We start from the raw sequence: 20,190 nt of genomic DNA on the forward strand, positions 1-20,190 counted from the left end.
GGCCCGCCCAGAGGAGTCTTTTTTAATCTTTGGAAGCCTGTTCTGTGCCCAACAAGAAGATTATGTGTATGCTCTCAGGCCAAAGATTAATAAAATGTTAGGACAGCCCATCAATGTAATGTCAGAGAAAGAGAGGAAGAAGAGATTCTGAATATTTGAGTACTCACCAAATAGAACAAATCTCTATAAATCAAAAGTGCAATAAAAAAGACTGCTGCCACAAGTCCAAAGCAAAAGAACAAAGTTCAAAAATTCTTTAACCAAAAACACTCCAAAAAAGGCTAGAACTTCAACCAAAGGAAGGGAGGTTTTGAACCAAGAGGACTCATAACCCAAACACCCAGGAATAGTGGGTAGACTATAGCATGCAAGGGGCTCTAGCAGGTGCCATGATGATTCCAGCGTTGGCTCTGGAATAGAGGTGGTGGTTGCTGTGGATCCCACTTCTTGATACCAGAAATGTCGACCAAGAAATTACAGTTGCAAAACAACAAAAGTGTTTATTTGGGATCTTAGAATTGCAATACAAGGAGCACAGCCGATTCAGGCAGAAACCCAAATTATATCACATCTTGGGGCTTTCAAGCAAGGGTTTTAAAAGAAAAAGATTATGTAGTTGTGTGTAAGAATTTGGGTCTTTCCAAATATCCTTCAAATTAGACAGTTTGCTAATTTATCTTGTGGTTGGTTCATGTCCCAGATGTCTTCAGAAACATTACTGTTTTTGATTTTGCATACCTTGGCTGTTTGTGATATTTGGCTGAAAGTGGTATAAGAGTAACTTCCTGAATGGTCTCCTGACTCTGTTTTAAATGTCTTAGCCATATTAATTCTATCTTATTGTATCTCTTTCTAAGCAATTTCTTATAAAACTATGCATGTGTTTACTGTATGACTCAGTAATTGGATCCTTGGGCGTATATCTCAGAGAGTGAAAATTTATGTTCACACAAAAGCCTGGGCATAAGCATTGACAGCAGCTTTGTTATACCCTTAAACTGGAAACAACCTAGATCTCCTTCAGTGGATAAATGGTTACATAAACTGTGTACATTCACACATGGAATACCAGTCAGCAATAAAAAGGAGCAATGTGTTTGTACGTGGAACAACTTTGGTTAATCTCCATGGAATTATGCTGAGTGAAAACAAACAAGCAAACATGTCAATCCCCAAATGTTAAATACCATATGATTCAAATCACATAACTGTCTTGAAATGGCCAAGTTATAGAAATTGAGAACAGATTAGGGTTTGCCAGGGGTTGGAAGATGGCAAAGTATGGAGCAAGACGGATGTGTTATAAAAGAGCCACAAAAGTGGAGCTGTTATGAGTTTTGACTGGTGGGGGACACATAAGCCTACATAGGCAATACAATGTCATACGACTAAACGCACACACATACACAAATGAATACACATAAAACTAAAGAAGTTTGAACAAGATCAGTTGATTGCATTAGCAGCAATATTTGGATTGTGATACAGAACTATAGTTTTGTAAGATGCTACCATTGAGGAAAGCTGGGCAAAGGATACATGAAACCTCATATTATAACTGCGTATGAATTGACAATTATCTCAAAATAAAAACAGTTAATGATGAAGAGCAACAGCGATAATGGATGAAGGGTTGCTGTAACCAGCTGGACACCGGTAAGAAGAATTCAGCCAAATTCTGGAATGGGGCAGCCCAAAGGCTGGTGGATGAGAGTCTGCTCCCTTCCAAGGCTGCATCTATCTCCATGGATCCCCCTGGATAACTCCCGAAAGGACTGGCAAGAGAACCCTGGAAAGGCATCGCTCAAGGAGGTTAACAAAACCCAACGAGGTTGTACTTTAAAGCTTTCCTTTCCTACTCCTCAACTGACTATAATCTATTTTTGTAAAAACAAGTGCACAATTGAAGAAAAATTGTTCTGATCATCTCATCCAGGATCAAGTTCAATTTTCTTGATTTTTTTCCTTATTAGCAACGATAGTGGATAATTTGGTAAAGAGTTGCTAGGGGCGGTAATTAACATTTCTAATGTCCTGTTTCTCCTTCCCCACAGTAAGTAAAACATGCCAGAAAACCGTGACTTGAAGAAAGTTTATTACCAAGGCCTTCATTAGAACCGGGTCTATCATGGAGAGCAAATCATGCTCCTTTGCCCCTTTGTCATTACTGAAGGGGTTAAAAAAAAAGGACTTTGCAACCACAAGCCCCTTGTGTGCAAATGTGTACCCGTGTGTCACCCTCACCTGTTTCCTCTCCCTGCTCTGTGGAAAGATCTCGAAGGCTGAGCCAACCAGGGCTTAAGGCAACCACAGTCCTCACCCCCGGCCCGGGAGCAGCACGCGGTCTACCCGGGAGCGGAGGCCCTGCCCGCGAGCCTCAGAGCCGCCCCAACGGCCTCTGTTCTCACCGCGCTCCTGTGACCCCGCTCAGCCATGTTGCTTCTACTTGCAGTGCTGGCTGAGCTTGGAAAGCTGCAGGCCGGCCCCGGTAAGTCCCCGGGGAGCTCCACCGCCTTCGCTATGCCTCAGAGAAGGCCTGGGCTCTTTCTGTGGAATAATTTCCTGTGGCTTTACGGTACCCCACGGACCCCTTCCCAGTTCCCCTGCCGGAGACAAGGTCAGGTGATCCTTGCACCGAAAGGGACCAGTCCGTTCCCACTGCTCACTGAGTCTGATCACCCACGGAGACGCACTGGGTCTTCCCGGTCCAAGGCCGGAGAATTTAGATGGACGCAGACTGCACTCAATGCACTCGTTAGAGTCCGGAGGAAACACGCCCAGCCTAGGCCCCGGCATTGAACACAGCTCTTCTGTAGAACCATGTGTGTGTGTGTGTGTGTGTGTGTGTGTGCGTGCGTGCGCGTGTGCACTATTTTCAATGTGCCCTTGAAAATGCAGTGAAATCTGGGGACCAAGAACAAGGGGTGAACACATGTAATTAAGCTTATTTACAATTTTAAGAGAATTTGATAATATCAGGCTATGGATTCAGCCTTCAGCACCCATACTTGAAAGTGATGGCTGTTGATGCAAAACATTTTTTTCTTACTGCAGATTCTGGAGGAATATTCGTGCATGTCACAGTTCCAAAGAAGATGAGGTCAAACGAGAGTGAACATTCAGAGAAGCATGTAATTGACCAGGAGTGTTTTTTTGTTATAATTTTTAATTGTATGGCTAAGTCATTTCTAACAGCTTCGCTTTGTATTGTGATTGCCACAGTAACTTGTTCACTCTCAAAGCAAGATATTTTCTCTGTGCTCTTTTGACCTCTAGCGCATTTGGATCCTCCAATCCCCACATCTCTACTCTTTCCTCATTTGTCCTTCCCTTCAAGTCTCCATCTCCTCTTAAATGCTTGTTTCCAGTTTTCAAGAAATGTTAAATGCCTCAAAGGAATCATTGCAGCCTTATTTTAAGAAGTGGGCTTGTGCTAAGGATTTGGGGGAGGTTTTTAAGAAGTGGAGCTTTGCTCTGGATTAGATGCCGTCAAAGACTTGAGGTAACCTTATGATTATGTATCTTAATAAATTTAATCCAGGAGAAAGGAAGTTTAGAACAATACTAAAGCTGGAGTTGATAAAGAAACAGCGGCGACTCGTTTTAGCCAGTTGAAGGGATAAGTGGTCATTTTTCTGGCATGGAAAATATTTATATAGTTTTTGTTTTCAGTGTCTGTCATGAAATGGTTTTGTTTCTGTCTTGACCTGTTATTGTCACACGGTAGTCTTGTGTGATATTGATTTTCTGTGAAAGTGTTTATGTTCAACAAGAGAGCTACCAAGGTGGTACCAAGTCAGATAACAAGGACTGCTTTTCTCTTTATCAGCCCTACTCGTTCATGTTGGGCCGCATTAGACCTTAATCAGACCTACACCCTGCAGCAAGTTTGGAACCACAAATGTCTGTAGGAGACAAGGGAGATTTTACACACACACATTCACACCCATATATATGTGTATGTGTGTAATATATATATATATATATATATATATATATATGTATATATATATATATATATGAATTAAGTTGTCACAGGTTTATTTAGGGATATGAATTTTTATATAATTCTTCCTGATTGTTGTGTTGGAAATTTATTAAAATTTTCCAAAATAGTGTGCAGTCAGAAGAATATTCATCTGAGCTACTACAACAATTGCACAGCCTCCTTGTGACATACTTTTGTACATTGATTCATATACCTTTATATGATATTTATCTCTTATGGAATATCACCTTAATGCACATATTCCCTGTGTTTTTCACACTTTAAGCATATGAAGGCTCTGATTACCAGAGACTGCAATAATTTTAAATTGTAAACTATGAAGAATATTTAACCATATTACACACTTATTGCGTCTGTGTGATAACCAATCCAATCAAGATATAAAACATTTCTGATATCCCAAAACGTTCCTTTATATATTTTTAGTCAAACTCACCCCACTTGACCCAGGCAACTATTCGTCTGATTTTTATTACTATAGATTAATTTTGTCTGCCCTGAAATTTTATATAAATAATGGCATACAGGATATGCACTTTTGTGTTGCACTCAGCATAATGTTTCTGAGATTCATCCACATAATATGTTCATACTTATTGCTAGGTAGTATTATCTTACATAAAATACAAAATTGGCCTTCTTTCTTCAGCAATTGGATGTAGAAGTCTTTTATTTTTTGGAACGTATGTTTTAATCTCTTTTGAAAAGTAAATAGGAATGGTGGGTTGGGTTATTTAGAAATAGTATACATACCTTTACAAGAAATTACCAAAATACTGTCAAAAGTGTTTGTATTATTTTACATCTCTGCAGGTAGTACAAGAGCATTCTAGTTGCTCCAAATATTGGTCAATATTTAATAATGTCAGCCCTTTTAATTTTAACCCTTCTCTTGTAAGTGCAGTAGTATCTAATTGTTGTTTAAGTTAAATTTTCCTGAAAACCAACTTGGTCTTTTCCTGTGTTTATTAAATATCCATGGCATTTGCTTATCTTCTTTTGCAAAATGTCTGTTAAAAGTTTTCCCATTTTTGAATTTGCTTTTGTGATTTATAATATTATTTTTTGTTTTTTTTTTTTTCTGTATGCTGTATGGCAGGGGTCACATTTCATTCATTATTTTTCCATGAACATATCCCCTTATTGCAGCACCATTTGTTGAATTTTTGCGTTTGGTTTTTAGTTTGATTTCATCCATGGCAGGTTACCTCTGCAGTGAGTTAAAGGGAGTGTCTTCCCCAATTAGCGACAGTTTAATCTAATCAGTTGAAGGCTTTAAAGGAGAAATCAGAATAGAGAATCTGTCTCTGCTTCAACCGTCCAGCCCTCCTGTGGGATTCATTGAAGACCTTCATCAGAGCTGTCATCTTGCTGCCTGCTCTACAGAGTTTGATCTTGTGCATCTCAACAGTTGTGTGAGATGCTTTTATAAAATATCATATCTATAGATGTCTCGGAGAGAATCCAGACTAATACAACATTTTATCATTTTAGTTACTGTGTTTAGGTAAGTGATACATTTGAAATTAATATTTGTATATGATGTGTTGTAGGGGTTGAGGTACCCATTTGCCAACACTTAATGGAAATTTATGATTTTCCCAGAACTGTTTGTTGATTACACAATTATTTCCTCATTGAATCACTTTGGCAGCATTGTTGCAAATCAATTGACCATGTATATATTAGTTTATTTCTGGATTTAGCATCTTGTTTCAATGATCTAGGTCTGTTTTACAGTAATGCATCACTGACTTAATTACTGTGGCTTTATTTAAGTAGTTTTCATTTTGCTTCATGTCTGCATGGTTCAGTGATGAATCAGAAATTTGAAATGAATTTAGACACAGATTAAGAGTTTCCAATTTTGTGGTACTCTTATTTAGAGGATCCCCTCTAAACCTCCTGTGAGCTTGCTTGCCTTTGGTTTTCCTTTGTTTCATAAAACCCAGGGAAATTTTTCTATTAGAGATACAGTTGCCCTCATTTTAAAGATGCTGAAGTCAGGGAACTCACTCAATATTGGTGATTTGTTTCAGCCTTTGACTTCTGTAGGTGCTTATTTTTCTTTCTTAGAGATGTTGCGCATTTCCAGAAAAAAAACATGCATGAAATACAGGATTACCATATATCATCGCATTATTAACACCTTGCATTGGTGACAAACTTTTGTTAAAACTAATGAAAGCAGATTTTATACTTGTATTGTTAACTATACTCCATGGTTTAATTTAGGGTTCACTGTGTAGTGCTGGTCCATACATTTAAAAAAAAATATATTTAATGTTACTATATCTACCACCTAACACATCCTTTTAACCATATTCAGATATATATTTCAGTGCTAATAATTACTTTGACAATGTTGTGCTACCAACACCAACATCCATTATGAAACATTTCCTTAGTTCTAAATGGGAACCGAGTACATTTTCAGCCTTAACTTCCCATCCCCTATCCCTACTTCATTCTCCAGGAAACTTTATTCTAGATTTTGACTCTATGAGTTTGTTTATCCTAATTATTTCATATCAGTGAGACTATACAATATTAGTCCTTTTGTCTGTCTTATTTTACTCAACATGATATCTCCAAAATTCACCCATGTTGTCACATGTATCAGGACTTCATTTTTATTTTATTTTATTTTATTTTATTTTGCATGGGCAGTCATCAGGAATCAAACCTGGGTCTCCGGCATGAAAGGCAAGAACTTTGCCTGCTGAGCCACCGTGGCCTACCCAGGACTTCATTATTTTTATGGCTAGAAAATATTCCATTCTATGTATATGCCACTGTTGCTGGTGCTGAACTGGCACTGGGGCTGAGCCCCATTCCAGGCTCAGCATCTCATCATGAGAAAGAAGTCACAGATGATAAAGCAGATAGCATCAAACAGTAAAGTTTATTGAAAGGGTAGTAGATGGTGGAAACAGATCCCTGTGGGCATGCTCAAGGGAGAGATGTGCCCTATAAACTAGGCTGGAGTTTTATATGCTGGATTATTGCTGGGCTTTTAGGCTGAAGCTAGGTAGCAAACTTTCTTCTTACTTAACCCCTCCTCTCTTCCTGTTTTTGTTTGTCTCAGCCATTTTTGAGAAGTGGGGCAAAAGTCTCCAACACTTGATGTTTAGTGCCTTTTGGTTAAGCTGTTTCCTATAGTACTTTAGTTTCTTTCTGCAATCATAAGGCTGACTTAACCCTTTTGCTCTGGTCTTAGACTGATCAATACCCAAGGCCCCTGGGTGACTTATTCTGGCTGGCCTCAACTCCTGCTGAAAGAGTTGAACACCATTATTAAGAGGAGGCTGAAGAGTGAAGATCCAGATTCTGGAGCTGCTTCCAGCTTGTCAGGGGCATTAGTTCTTGCCAGGGTGTGAAACCCTTCCTCTATTCTAGTAAGCGTCAAGACAGGCTGATTTAGGTCTGGAATAGTTTCATATTCGTGGGTGAACATCAGTTTGCTGTAGAATGCTTGTAGTCTGTTGGAAATATTTCACAAGGAAGTTAAACAAGTATGGACTAAATATAAACAGCAGGAGGGTTGATATGATGATGGTTTTAGGAAAGGGAGAATCTACATAAAATAGAGTTTTTTTTTGTTTTTTGTTTTTTTTTACTAAATACTAAGTATCTGTTGCAGACTGATCCTTGGCTTGACTTCTGAACCTTGTGGGATGATCAAGGATGGTTTTAGCAGTGGTTTTAAATTGTCTGATGTTATTTACATAGAAACAAATTGGATGAGGTAATCTTTATCTTTGGCACAAGTGGAATTCAACCTGGGGTCTATGTTAGGGTTCCAGGCAATATTCTTAATAGTAGACACCTTAGCTCATTAGGGAGACCTATATTAAATTTCACAGGGTGGAGCTTAGGGTTGGATATGGAAGAATGGAATGAAGTAAAGGTAAAAAGGAAGAAAAATTGATATGGCATATATAATCCAAAAGACAAAATGGTTGAAAGAAGTACTGCTTTTACAATAACATTAAATATTAATGGATTAAACTCCCCAATCAGAACACATACAGTGGCAGAATGGATTTAAAAAAACAGGACCCATCTATATTCTGTCTACAAGAGACCCCACTTTAGATTCAAGGACAAAAGTAGGTTGAAAGTGAAAGTTTGGAAAAAGATGTTTCACACAAACAACAGCCAGAAAAAAGCAGGGGTAGCTATACTAATATCCAACAAATTAGAAATCATTTGTAAAAAAATTAAAAGAGGAAAAGGACACTATGTATTAAAAATTAATATTCATCAAGAAGGCAATCATAAATATTTATGCACCAAGCTAGAATGCCCCAAAATATATGAGGCACACACTAACAACATTTAAGGGAGATGTAGACACCTCTACAAATTTAATACACCACTCTCATCAATGGCTAGAACATCTACAGAGGATCAATAAGGAAACAGTGATGTTGAATAGTACAATAAATGAACTAGGCCTAACAGACATTTACAGGACATTATACCCTAGAACAGCAGGATACACAGTTTTAACAAGTGCTCATGGATCATTCTCCAAACTAGACCACATGTTGGGTCACAAAGCCAGTCTCAATATATATTTAAGAAGATAGAAATTATACAAAACTCTTTCTTGGGTCATAATAGAATGAAGTTGGAAATCAATAACAAGCAGAAGCCCAGTAAAATTCACATGTACATAGAGGCTAAACAACATACTGTCAAACAATCAGTGGGTCAAGGAAGAAATCACAAGAGAAGTAAGTAAATATCTCGAGGCAAATGCAAATGAGAACACAACATATCAAAACTTATGGAATGCAGCAGCGGTGGTGTTGAAAGGGAAATTTAGTGCCCTAAATGTCTGTATTAAAAAATAAGGAAGAGCAAAAGTCGAGGAATTAACTGCTCACCTGGAGAAACTAGGGGAAAACAAACAAACAAGCAACAACAACAAAACAGTGAACTATTTCCCAAAGCAAACAGAAGGAAAGAAATAATAAAGATTAAACAGAAATAAATAAAACTGTAAACCTGAAAACAATACAGAGAATCAGCTAAACAAGAAGTTGGTTCTTTGAGAAAATAAAAAAAAAAAAATCAATGGAGCCTTAACTAGAATGAAAGGAAACAGAGAGAGAAGATGCAAATACATATTCTGAGAAATGGGAGAAGAGACATAACTACATTCATAAATCAAAGTGGAAAAACCATATGATCATCTTAATTGATGCAGAAAAAGCATTTGATAAAACTCAGCATTCTTTCTTCATGAAAACACTAAAAAGAGTAAGAATAGAAAGGAACTTACTTAACATGATAAAGGGAATTATGAAAAACCCACAGCTAACATCACGCTCAGTGGGGAAAGATTGAATGCTTTCCCTCTAAGATTAAGAACAAGACAAGGATGCCCATTGCCACAACTGTTATTCAGCATTGTGCTGGAAGTTGTCATTAGAACAATTAGACAAGAAATAGAAATAAAAGGTATCCACACTGGAAAGAAAGAATTTTAAACTTCCACTCTTGCAGGTGATGTGATCCTATATGTCAAAAACCCCCCAAAATCCAAAGCAAAGCTACTAGATCTGATAAATGAGTACAGCAAAGTGGAGGGTACAAGATCAACACCCCCAAATCAGTAGTGTTTCTATACATTACTAATGAGTAATCTAAGTAGGCAATAGAGATAAAATTACATTTACAATAGCAACCAAAATAATAAAATATTTAGGAATAAATTTAGCCAAGGCCACAAAAGATATGTACACAGAAAACTAGAAGAAATCTCTAAAAGAAATCAAAGAAGACCTAAATAAATATAAGGATATACTATGTTCATGGACTGGAAGACTAATATAGTTAAGATGTTAATTCTACCTAAATTGATTTATAGATTCAATGCAATACCAATGAAAATCTTACTTTTCAGAAATAGAAAAACCAATAAACAGTTTTTTTTGGAATGGCAGGTTGTCCTGAATAGCTGAAAATATCTTGAGGAAGAGGAATTAAGTGGGAGATCTCACACTACCTAATTTAAAGCATATTACAAAACTATTGTGGTCAAAACAGCTTGGTACTGGCATAAGCAGATAAACTGATCAATGGAATCAAATTGGGTGTTTAAAAATGGACCCTCTCATCTACAGACAACTGGTATTTCATAACGGGGTCAGGCCAACTCAACTGGGACAGAGCAGCCTCTTCAATAAATGATGTTTGGAGAACTGGATATCCATAACCAAAAGAATGAAAGATGACCCATATCTCACACCTTATACAAAAATTAATTCAAAATGAATCAAAGATATAAGCATTAGATCTAAGACCATAAAACTTTTAGAAGAAAATGTAAGGAAATATATTGAAGATCTTGTGCTAGGAGATGGTTTCTTAGATCTTTCACACAAAGTGCAAGCAATGGGAAAAGAAATAGATAAATGGGATCTCCTCAACATTAAATATTTTTGTTCATCAAAGGACATTTTCAGGGAAGTAAAAACCAGCCTACACAATAGGAGACAGTATTAGGAAAACACATATCAGATAAGAGTTAAATCTCCAGAATATATAAAGAGATTCTACAGCTCAACAACAAAGACAAACAACCTGTATTAGTTTGTTAATGCTGCTAGAAAGTAATATATCAGTAATGGAATGGCTTTGAAAAAAGGAACTTAATAAGTTATAAGTTTACAGTTCTAATGCCAAGAATATGTCCAAACCACACTAACCTATAAAAACCAACAAGATCTCACTCCCTATTCAAGGTTCCATGTAATTGTGGTGTTCAAATAAGCTGACCATACAGGTTAAATAAGATATTGTGCTATCGAAAATAAACTTTTGCACAGATAAACATCTCTTCTTTTGGTCGTACACAGAAGTTGAAGTTTTAATATACAGCCAACATAATCCTTTACCCTTTAGTCTGGCTTAACTTAGTCCTAACCTGATCAGTTTCCTCATATCTCTAATTGAAGTTTGATCACTTTTTCAGTGTTTTTAACCATTACTATATGAGGAAATGCTGACTTTTGTAGCTGCAGAACTCTAGCTGTGAGTATCAGGTGTCACACAGATACCCAAGGGACCAGGGAACAACCAGGTCATACACAGAGAGTTCAGCATATCAGAATTTAGAAATAACAATCACCACTCTGGAATAGATATGACTGCTGTTTCTAGGAACCCTTACAATAGGCCTTCCCCTAATAACCTATGCTGTCAAATTCAATTTTCAGAGTTTGCACATTATACTTAGTTCATATTAGTGAGATTTGTCTTTTGTTTCTGGCTTATTTCACTCAACATAATGTCCTCAAGTTTCATTCACCTAGCTGCCTGTCTCACAGCTTCATTCCTCCTTGCAGCTGTTCAATATTCAATTATATGCGTACATCACAGTCCCCTTTCATTTCTCAGTCGATGTACCCTTAAGCCACCTCCATCCACTGCAAATCATGAACACTGCTGCCATAAACATAGTGTGCATGTGTCCATTCGTGTCTGTGCTGGTTTGAAAGGATTATGCACCCTAGAAAACCTATATTTTAATCCTGATCCATCTTGTGGAGGCAGCCATTTCTTTTAATCCCTATTCAGCAATGTAAATTGGAAACTTGATTAGATTATCTCCACAGAGATGTGACACTCCCAATTGTGGGTGTTAACGTTTGATTAGAGAGAGATGTGCCACCCATTGCAGGTGGGTTTTGATTAGTTTGCTGGAATCCTTTAAAAGAGGAAATATTTTAGAGAAAGCTTTAGAACCGTGAGAGCTGAGAGAGCCCATGCAGCCTGAGACCTTTGGAGATGAAGGAAAATACCCCTGGGGGACCTTCATGAAGAAAGAAGCCTGGAGAGGAAGCTAGCAGTTGTTGCCATATTCACCATGTGCCTTTCCAGTTGAGAGAGAAACCCTGAATGACTGTCACTGGCCTTCTTGAACCAAGGTATCTTTCCCTGGATGCCTTAGATTGGACATTAAACTTGCAATTTAATACATTCCCCTTTTTAAAGGCCATTCAATTTCATATTCCAGCGGTTCGCAAACTAGAACAGTGTCCCTGCTCTCAGCTCTTCCAAGTATGCACCTAACAACAGGGTTGGAGGATGATACAGCAACCCTACACCTAGCCTCCTGTGGAGTGACCATACTGCTCTCTGGAGGGGCTGCACCACTCTATCTACTTCTCTACCAACAGTGGCTAGGTACATCTCCACCACGTTTTACATCTACCAACACTTCTTAAACTGGATGTTTTGAGGTAGCCATCATTCTAGACCTTATCTAAATACCACCACAGGCAAAGAATTTGAAGGGATGGAGGTCCCAATTGGCTGAGCCTCACTAATTTCTTGGGAAGAAGAAGTTCTGTGACATAGAGGCTGGCCAAGAGGTCCTCTCTAGAATGGATTCAAGGTTGCTTGTAGAGGAGTAGGTGATAAAGGATGTCCTGGAGGATCTTTTCTGGGAAAGAACAAGGGAAGAGTAGAGGACAGGGTCAGGTATGAACATCTCTTGATGGTCTACAAGGATTGTCTCCAGGAAAATCTCCCTCTACCTGCTTATAGAAAGTTTATAGTTTGGGAACAAACTTAACAGACAACAGGGATAAACCAGAGAAAGAACAGTGGAGAAGTCAGAGAAAATGTCCCTGAATGGAGGGGTTAGGGAGTGCAGAGAGAAGGGAAGGATGGAAGTTGTCTTCGTCAGTCTTGTCCTGGAAACCAGTTACAGTCAAGACATGTAGTGAGGAGGAGTGGGGCACAAAGGACAATGAGGATGAGGGGACTAAGATAGTCTCAAGGGAGAGATGCACCTGGATTAAGCTAGGCTGGGGTTTTAAACTTTTAGGCTAAAGCTAGGTGTGGAAAATTACAAATCCCTCTTCTTGCTTAACCCATGCTTTCTTCCTCATTTTATTTGTTTTATCCATTTCTGAGAAGTGGGCCAAAAGTTAAGCCATTTCCTATAATGCTTTAGTTTCTTGATGCAATCTTAAAACTGACTTAACCCTTTCACTCTGCGCTTTGACTGTTGCACTTGGCTGCTGGGTGCCTGCATCACAACGTTTTGTTTTTCCATTCTTTGGTTGATGGATACTAGGGTTGCTTCCATCTTTTGGCAATTGTGAGTAATGCCGCTATGAACATCAGTGTGAAAAAATCTGTTCAAGTCTCTGCTTTCTATTCTTTTTGGATATATTTGTTAGCGGATATGATGGGTAGTATGGTTATTCTGTACTTAACTTTCTGAGGAACTATCAAACTGTCATCTACAGTGGCTGCATAATCTTCATTGCCAATAGGAATGAATGAGTATTCTTATTTCTCTGCATCCTTCCTACACCTGTAATTTTCAGTCCTATTTTAGTAGCAGTGATTCTAGTGGTGTGAAATGGTATCTCATTGTGGTTCTGATTTGCATTTCCCTGATGCCTAATGATGTTGAGCATCTTTTCATGTGCTTTCTGACCATTTTTATATCTTCTGTGGAGAGACATATCTTTAAATCTTTTGCCCATTTTTAAATTGTGGTTTGTATTTTTGTTGTTAAGTTGAAAGATTTCTATATGCATTCTGGATATTAAGCTTTTATTGTATATGTGGTTTTCAGATATTTTCTCCCAATATGTAGACTGTCATTTATCTTTCTAGATAAAGTCCTTTGAGACCTCAAAGTTTTTAATTTTGATGAAGTCACATTTATCTATTTATTCTTTTGTTGCTTATGCTTTGTGTTTAAAGTCTATGAAACCATTGCCTAACAGATGGTCCTGTGATGCTACCCTACATTTCTTCTAAGAGTTTGATATTCTGGCTCTTATTTAGATCTTTGATCCATTTTGAGTTGATTTTTATATAAAACTTGAGGCAGGTGTCCCTTCTTTTTTTTTTTTTTTTTGTCAAATGAACACCAATTTTCCCAGAATAGCTTGTTAAAGAGACTATTTTTTTTCCAGTTTAGTAATCTTTGTCCCTTTCTGAAAAATCATTGAACATAAATGTGAGGGTTGATTTCTGAGCTTTGGTTCAATTCCATTTGTCTATGTTTGTCATTGTGCCAGTACCATGCTGTTTTGATGACTGTGGCTTTGTAATAAAAGTTAAGATTGGGATGGGTGAGTCCCCCAGCTTCATTCTTCTTTTTCAGGATAGCTTTTGCTATTTGGAGCCCCTACCCTTCCATGTAAGTTTGATGATCAACTTTCCCATTTCTGCAAAGAAGGTTGGAATTTTGATTAAGTTTGTTCCAAATCTGGAAATTGATTTGACTCAAATCGATTTTTTATCATTATTTATTCTTTCAGTCTATGAATGCAGAATGTCCTTCTACTTCTTTAGGACTTCTTTGATTTCTTATAGAAAAGTTTTGTAGTTTTCTGTGTAGAAGTCCTTTATATCCTTTATTTGCTCCTAGACAATTGATTCTTTAATTTGCTATTGTAAAATGGGATTTTTAAAATTTTCTTCTTTGGATTGGTCCCTGCTTGTGTATAGAAAGATTACTAATTTTGGGGTGCTGATCTTGTATGCTCCTACTTTGCTGAATTCATTCATTAGCTGTAGGAGCTTGAATTTTTCAAGATTTCCTGTACCTTGGATCATGTCAAATGTAAATAAGGAAATATTTACTTCTTCCTTTTCAGTTTGGGTGCCTTTTAATTCTTTTTCTTCATTAAGTGGCTCTGTCAAAACTTCTAGCACAATGTTTTGACAGTGCTAGTGGTGGCAGTGGGCATCCTTTTCTTGCTCCTGATTTTAGAGGAAAGTTTTTTGTCTCTCACCTTTCATCATGATGTTAGTTGTTGTTTTGTAACAGATCCCCTCTTTCATGTTGAGGAAGTTTCCTTATATTCTTAGTTCTCAGAGTGTTTTTTTTTTTTTATCAAGAACGGGTTATGGATTTAGTCAAATACCATTTCTGCATCAATTGAGATTATCATGTGGTTCTTATCCTTTCTTCTGTTAAAGTGGTATATTGCATTTATTGATTTTTTGTGTTGAACCTTCCTAGCACAGCAAGGATGAATCTAACATGATCATGGTTAATAATCCTTTAATGTGCTGCTGGCTTTTGTTTTCTAGGATTTGTTGAAGATTGTTGCATCTATATTCAGAAGAGACATTTATCTGTAGTTTTCTTTTCTTGCAGTATTTTCTTTGGCTTTGGTATAAAGGTGATCTTAGTCTTGTAGATCAAATGAGGGAGTGTTCCGCCCTCTTCATTTTTTTTGGAAGAGTTTGAGCAGGATTGGAGCTACGTCTTTATAAAATCTTTGGTAAAAATCACCTGTGAAGTCACCTGGGCTGGGCTTTTCTTTTTGGGGATGATTTTGATTACTAATTCGCTCTCTTTACTAATTATTGGATTCCTGAGATCTATTTTTTCTTGAGTTGGTGTAGGTAGTTTGTGTGTTTCTAGGAATTCCTCCATTTAATCTAGGTTATGTAATTTATTGGCATACATTTTTTCATAGTGTCTTCTAATCGTCCTTTTTATTTCATTAGGGTCAGTAGTAATGTTCTCCTTTTCATTTCTTATTTTAGCAATTGGTGCCCTCTCTCTTTTTTATCTTTGACAGTGAGGCTAAAGGTTTATCAATTTTAATGATCTGGTCAAAGAACAAATTTTGGTTTTGTGATTCTCTCTCCCATTTTTATGTTTTCTATTTCATTTAATTCCACTCCAGTCTTTGTCATTTCCTTCCTTCTGCTGATTTTTTGGTTTAAGTTTGCTCTTCTTTTTTTCTAGATCCTCTATTTTTGATGGAATATTTATAATTTGAAATCTTGCTTCTTTTTAAATCTAAACATTTAGAATGTTAAGTTTCTCTCTCAGCACTGCCTTTCTTGCATCCTATAAATTTTGGTATGTTTTGTCTTCATTTTCATTTGCCTCATGTTTTCTAATTTCCTTTGTAATTTCTTCTTAGACCCCTAGGCTGTTTAAGATTACATTGTTAATGTCCACATATTTAGGGATTTTCCATTTCCCTCTTTATTCTTGATTTCTACCTTCATTCACTTGTTGGAGAAGATACATTGTGTGATTTCGAGATTTTGGAATTTAATGAGACATTTTGTGACTTAACATATGGTCTATGCTGGAGAATAATCCATATGCACTGGAAAAGAATGTTGTATTCTACTGCTGTTGGGTGAAGTGTTGTAAATGTATCTGTTAGGTCTACCTGATTTAGAGTATCGTTCAAGTCTTCTGTACCCCTATTGATCTTCTGCCTGGAAGTTCTTTCTATTACTCAAAGTGCTATATTGAAATCTCCTACTATTAATGTAGAATTGTCGATTTTTCCCCTTCAAATCTGTGAATATTTGCATCATCTATTTTGGGGATCTATTGCTAACTTCATACATATTTATAATTGTTCTGTCTTATTGAATTAATCCTTTTATCAGTATATAGTGACCCTCTGTCCCTTTTAACAGTTATTGCCTTAAAGTATCTTTTGTCTGATTTTTGGTACAGTTACCCCAGCTCTCTTTTGATTACCACTTGTGTTGCTGGATTTGGCTTCCTATGTTCTTGACCATGCCATGAGAAAGAATTCACAGCATACAGTAAGGAGGTAGCAAGTTTATTAGGAGTGCATGTGAGAGGACATGTGGACACTCTCACAAAGACAGAGCTAGGAGGCTAGAGGTTCTGACACTGTGGGGCAATTTGCTTTTATAGATTTTTGTTCCTTTTGTAATTTTTGTTAACTATTTTATTATCCTCCCTTTTCCCTCATCTGTGGATGCTTGATGGTGGATGACTCAGGTGGGGTCATTTGGGTCCATCCTTTTCTGTGGATGTCTCACTGAGGTGGAGGTTTTGCCCTCAGGTGCTGTTTATTGCTGCTTTTTTCTCAGAAATATCTTTATTCTTGAGGCCTGACTGCTTTTTGGAATTTGCCCCTTCCTCAACCAACCCTTGCCTTAAGTCTAACCTGCTTCACTTGCATGGTATATATTTTTTCCATCTTTCCATTTTCAGTCTACTTGTGTCTTCATATTTAAGGTGAGTCTCTTTTTTCTTTTTGACCTGAGCAGGTCCAGAAACTGACCCCAGTCTCTGGCATGGCAGGTGAGAATTCTGCCACTGAGCCATAAGGTGAGTCTCTTTTAAACAGAACATAGTTGGTTATGCTTTTTTATTTATTTTACCAATCTCTTTTTTTTTTGACTGGGAAGTTTAGTCCATTAATGTTTAAAGTCACTAGAAAGACTTTCTTTTGCCTTTTGCTCTTTAATATTGAAAGAATCTGGATTTTTAAAATCTTGTTCATTTGGGTAGGCCATCATTTCCTGCTTCATTGTTTGTCTTACAATCTTTTTTTGCACTGTACACTTTGGGATTTAGTCCCTGGGCTGTCTTCAAGTTTGTATCCAGCTAGTTATATAACAAAGATTTCTTGAAGGCCAGTTGCTAATCAAAGCAAACAAACAAACCAAGGCAGAAAGCACCTTTCACTCTCTGCAAATTTGCTCTGCTTTGGCCAGTGTTTTCTTTCAGAGTTTAGTGCTCTTATCAATCAGAGTAGCCTGAGGCGAACAAGAAGTTCTGGGTCATCTGTCTCGTCTGAAGCTGCATTTAGTGACAGCCTGGAAGCCTGCTACTTCCGGGTCTGTGCTCCCTAGGATTTCCAGTGTACAGTCCATAGGAGTTTGAGTGAATGCCTCCTGTACTCCCTTTGGAACAGATGTCCTCCTCCTCCTGATTGCTTTTTCATTTAACATAATGCAGGTAGTCCTTCACCCCAGGGTGTTTCAACTCATTTGTTTCTTACACTGTCCCTGTTGTCTGCAGATGAGTTCTGTTCCCTCAAGGCAAACTCTGGGAGGGTGAGCCTAAGCATATTCCCTTGCTCAGTCTCTTAGACTTCCACTGGATAGATTGGCACTGACATACATGCAGCCCGGTATGCACACAGGGGCCACTCTGCTCCCTCTGGAACAGGTCCAGGGACCCACAATGGGAGTGAAATCTGGCTTTACTCTGTGTTGTGGAAAAAATAGCAGAGGGGCCAACGAGGGCACCAGGAGCCTCTTCTATAGGTTTGGAAGCTGCATTTTCTTAATTCAGCACTTGCCTGGTTAATGAAGCCCTCTCACTGTTTTTGGTAGTTTTGAGGAAGGTTACTGTCTTTAAGTTTCCTCTGCTGCTTTGGCTCCAAGGGAGCTGGAACAATGGCTGCTCTCAGAGCTGGGCCCCCAGTGATCTGAAGTAGTTGATCAAAGGTAGAGATCTTGGATGAGACCACACATCCCTGGAATTTGGAGGACTGGTTCTTTTTGTCCCTACCTGGTACCAGCAAGCTGAGCCAGGAGCCAGTGCTTCAGTCCACATTGCTGCCAACCAATGGGGAGCGGGTATGGTAGCCACTGCGGGGAAGGTGAAAATCATAGGTCTATGTAGCAGATTACCAAATTCATCCTCCTGCTCCTTCCTGGGTCTGCATAATGTTCCCCTGGACTCCAGAGTTTAAACGTGGTTCAATCAGATAGCCTGCCAGTTCAATAGTCGTTTTCATGGAGGACTGATTCCCAGAGCTTTCCCTCTCACCATATTTCTACAATCCTTCTGTTGCTTATGGTTTTGATGTCTCATCTAAAGTATTCATTACCAAATCCGAGATTAAGATTTTCCCTTATGTTTCCTTTGAGGAGCTTTTGTTGTTTTAACTGTTGTTACATCAATGATCCACTTTGAGTTAATTTTTGTGTATGGTATAAAGTAGGGGTTCAATTCCATTCTTATGTATTTAGGTCTCCAATTTCCCCAGCTACATTTATTGAAGAGTTTGTTCTTTCCTCATTGAATGGTTTATTTTTGCATTCGCAATTCTCTTCCATTGGTCTGTCATTATCACATGGTTTTGATTACTGTAGCTCTGTAATAAGTTTTGAAATTGGGACATGTGAGACCTTTACATTTGTTCTTCTTTTTCAAGATTGTTTTAGCTTCTTGGGGTTCTTGCATTTCATATGAATTTGAGAATTTGTGTTTCTGTATCTGTAAACAGGCTACTGAAATTTTGATAGGGGTTGGCTGAACCGTAGATCAGTGTTGTGATCTGCTACTTTGAGTAGTAACGTTTTACCCAAAAATGTAGAATATCTTGCATTTGTTTACATCCTCTTGAATTTCTTTCAACAATGCTTTATACTTTCAGTGCCCAGCTCTTCCTCATTCTTGGTTATATTTATACCTAGATACTTTGTTCTTTTTAGAAGCTATTGCAGATGGAATTGTTTTTCTTTTCAAACTTTTCAATGCTGGAGTACAGAAGCACAACTGATTTTTTGCATGCTGCTCCTTTACCTTGACACTTTGCTTAATTCTTCATTTATTAGCTGTAGTAGCTTTCTTATACATTCTTTTTGTTTTTTACATATGACATCTTGTCATCAAACATAGAGATAATTTCATTTTTTCCTTTCCAATTTTGATACCCTTTGTTTCTTTCTCCTTGCCTTATTGTACTTCCTACAGTGTTGTAGTTTCCAAGCTGCTTCAACAAATAACACACAATAGGTTGGCATAAAAATGAGAATTTGTTGACTCATGCTTTTGAACTAGGAGAGGTTCAAAACTGAGGCATCATGAAAGCTGATGGTTTTTTCCTTAAGACTGTGGCACTCCGGGGCTGGCTGCCAGCAATCCTTCTTCTTTGGATTTTCTGCCAAATAGCAGTGCACATGATAGCATATTCTCTTTTCTTTTCCATTGACTTACAACTTCGGACTGCTAAGTGTGATTTTTCTCTCTGTGGTCTTCTCTAAAAGTCCTCCAATAATAGGATTAAGACCCGTTTTGATTCAGTTGGGTGCTTGACTGAAGTAACACACTCTTATTTACAAGAATTTACTATGAGTAAGAACACATATCTAATCTAAGCCACAACACTAGAGTTTATAGTGCATGCTTACTCCCAGTGGTGAAAGTGGTTTTAATTTGTATTTCCCTGAAGGCTAATGATATGCTTTTTTTATTCACGTGCTTTTCAGCCATTAGCATACCCTCTTTGAAGAAATATCTATCAAATCTTTTGCCCATTTTTAAATTAGGTTGTTTTTCTTTTTATCGTTGGGTTGTAGGATTTCTTTATGCCTTCTTGATGTTAAAAATTTCAGTCTTTCACCACTGCGTATGAAGTTGGCTGTGGTTTTTTTCATATATG

At 37.7% G+C, this 20,190-nt stretch overlaps 1 protein-coding gene across 4 annotated transcripts in view; it reads left to right on the plus strand.

Moving 5' to 3' along the window:
- The first annotated feature begins 2,382 nt into the window (after positions 1–2,382).
- LOC143677058 (disintegrin and metalloproteinase domain-containing protein 18-like) overlaps positions 2,383–20,190 on the plus strand; it is a 117,474-nt gene continuing 99,666 nt past the window's right edge. For all 4 annotated transcript variants that reach the window (XR_013172364.1, XR_013172363.1, XM_077152555.1 and 1 more), the window contains exons 1-2: positions 2,383–2,488; positions 3,055–3,131. Coding sequence is in view for 2 of the 4 variants with exons in the window: in XM_077152555.1 (XP_077008670.1) it covers positions 2,434–2,488; positions 3,055–3,131 (132 nt within the window). In the remaining 2 variants the exon portion in view is untranslated. The remainder of the gene's footprint in view (positions 2,489–3,054; positions 3,132–20,190) is intronic.

Source organism: Tamandua tetradactyla, chromosome 3 (genome assembly GCF_023851605.1).
Source record: "Tamandua tetradactyla isolate mTamTet1 chromosome 3, mTamTet1.pri, whole genome shotgun sequence".
Taxonomy (NCBI): Eukaryota; Metazoa; Chordata; class Mammalia; order Pilosa; family Myrmecophagidae; genus Tamandua; species Tamandua tetradactyla.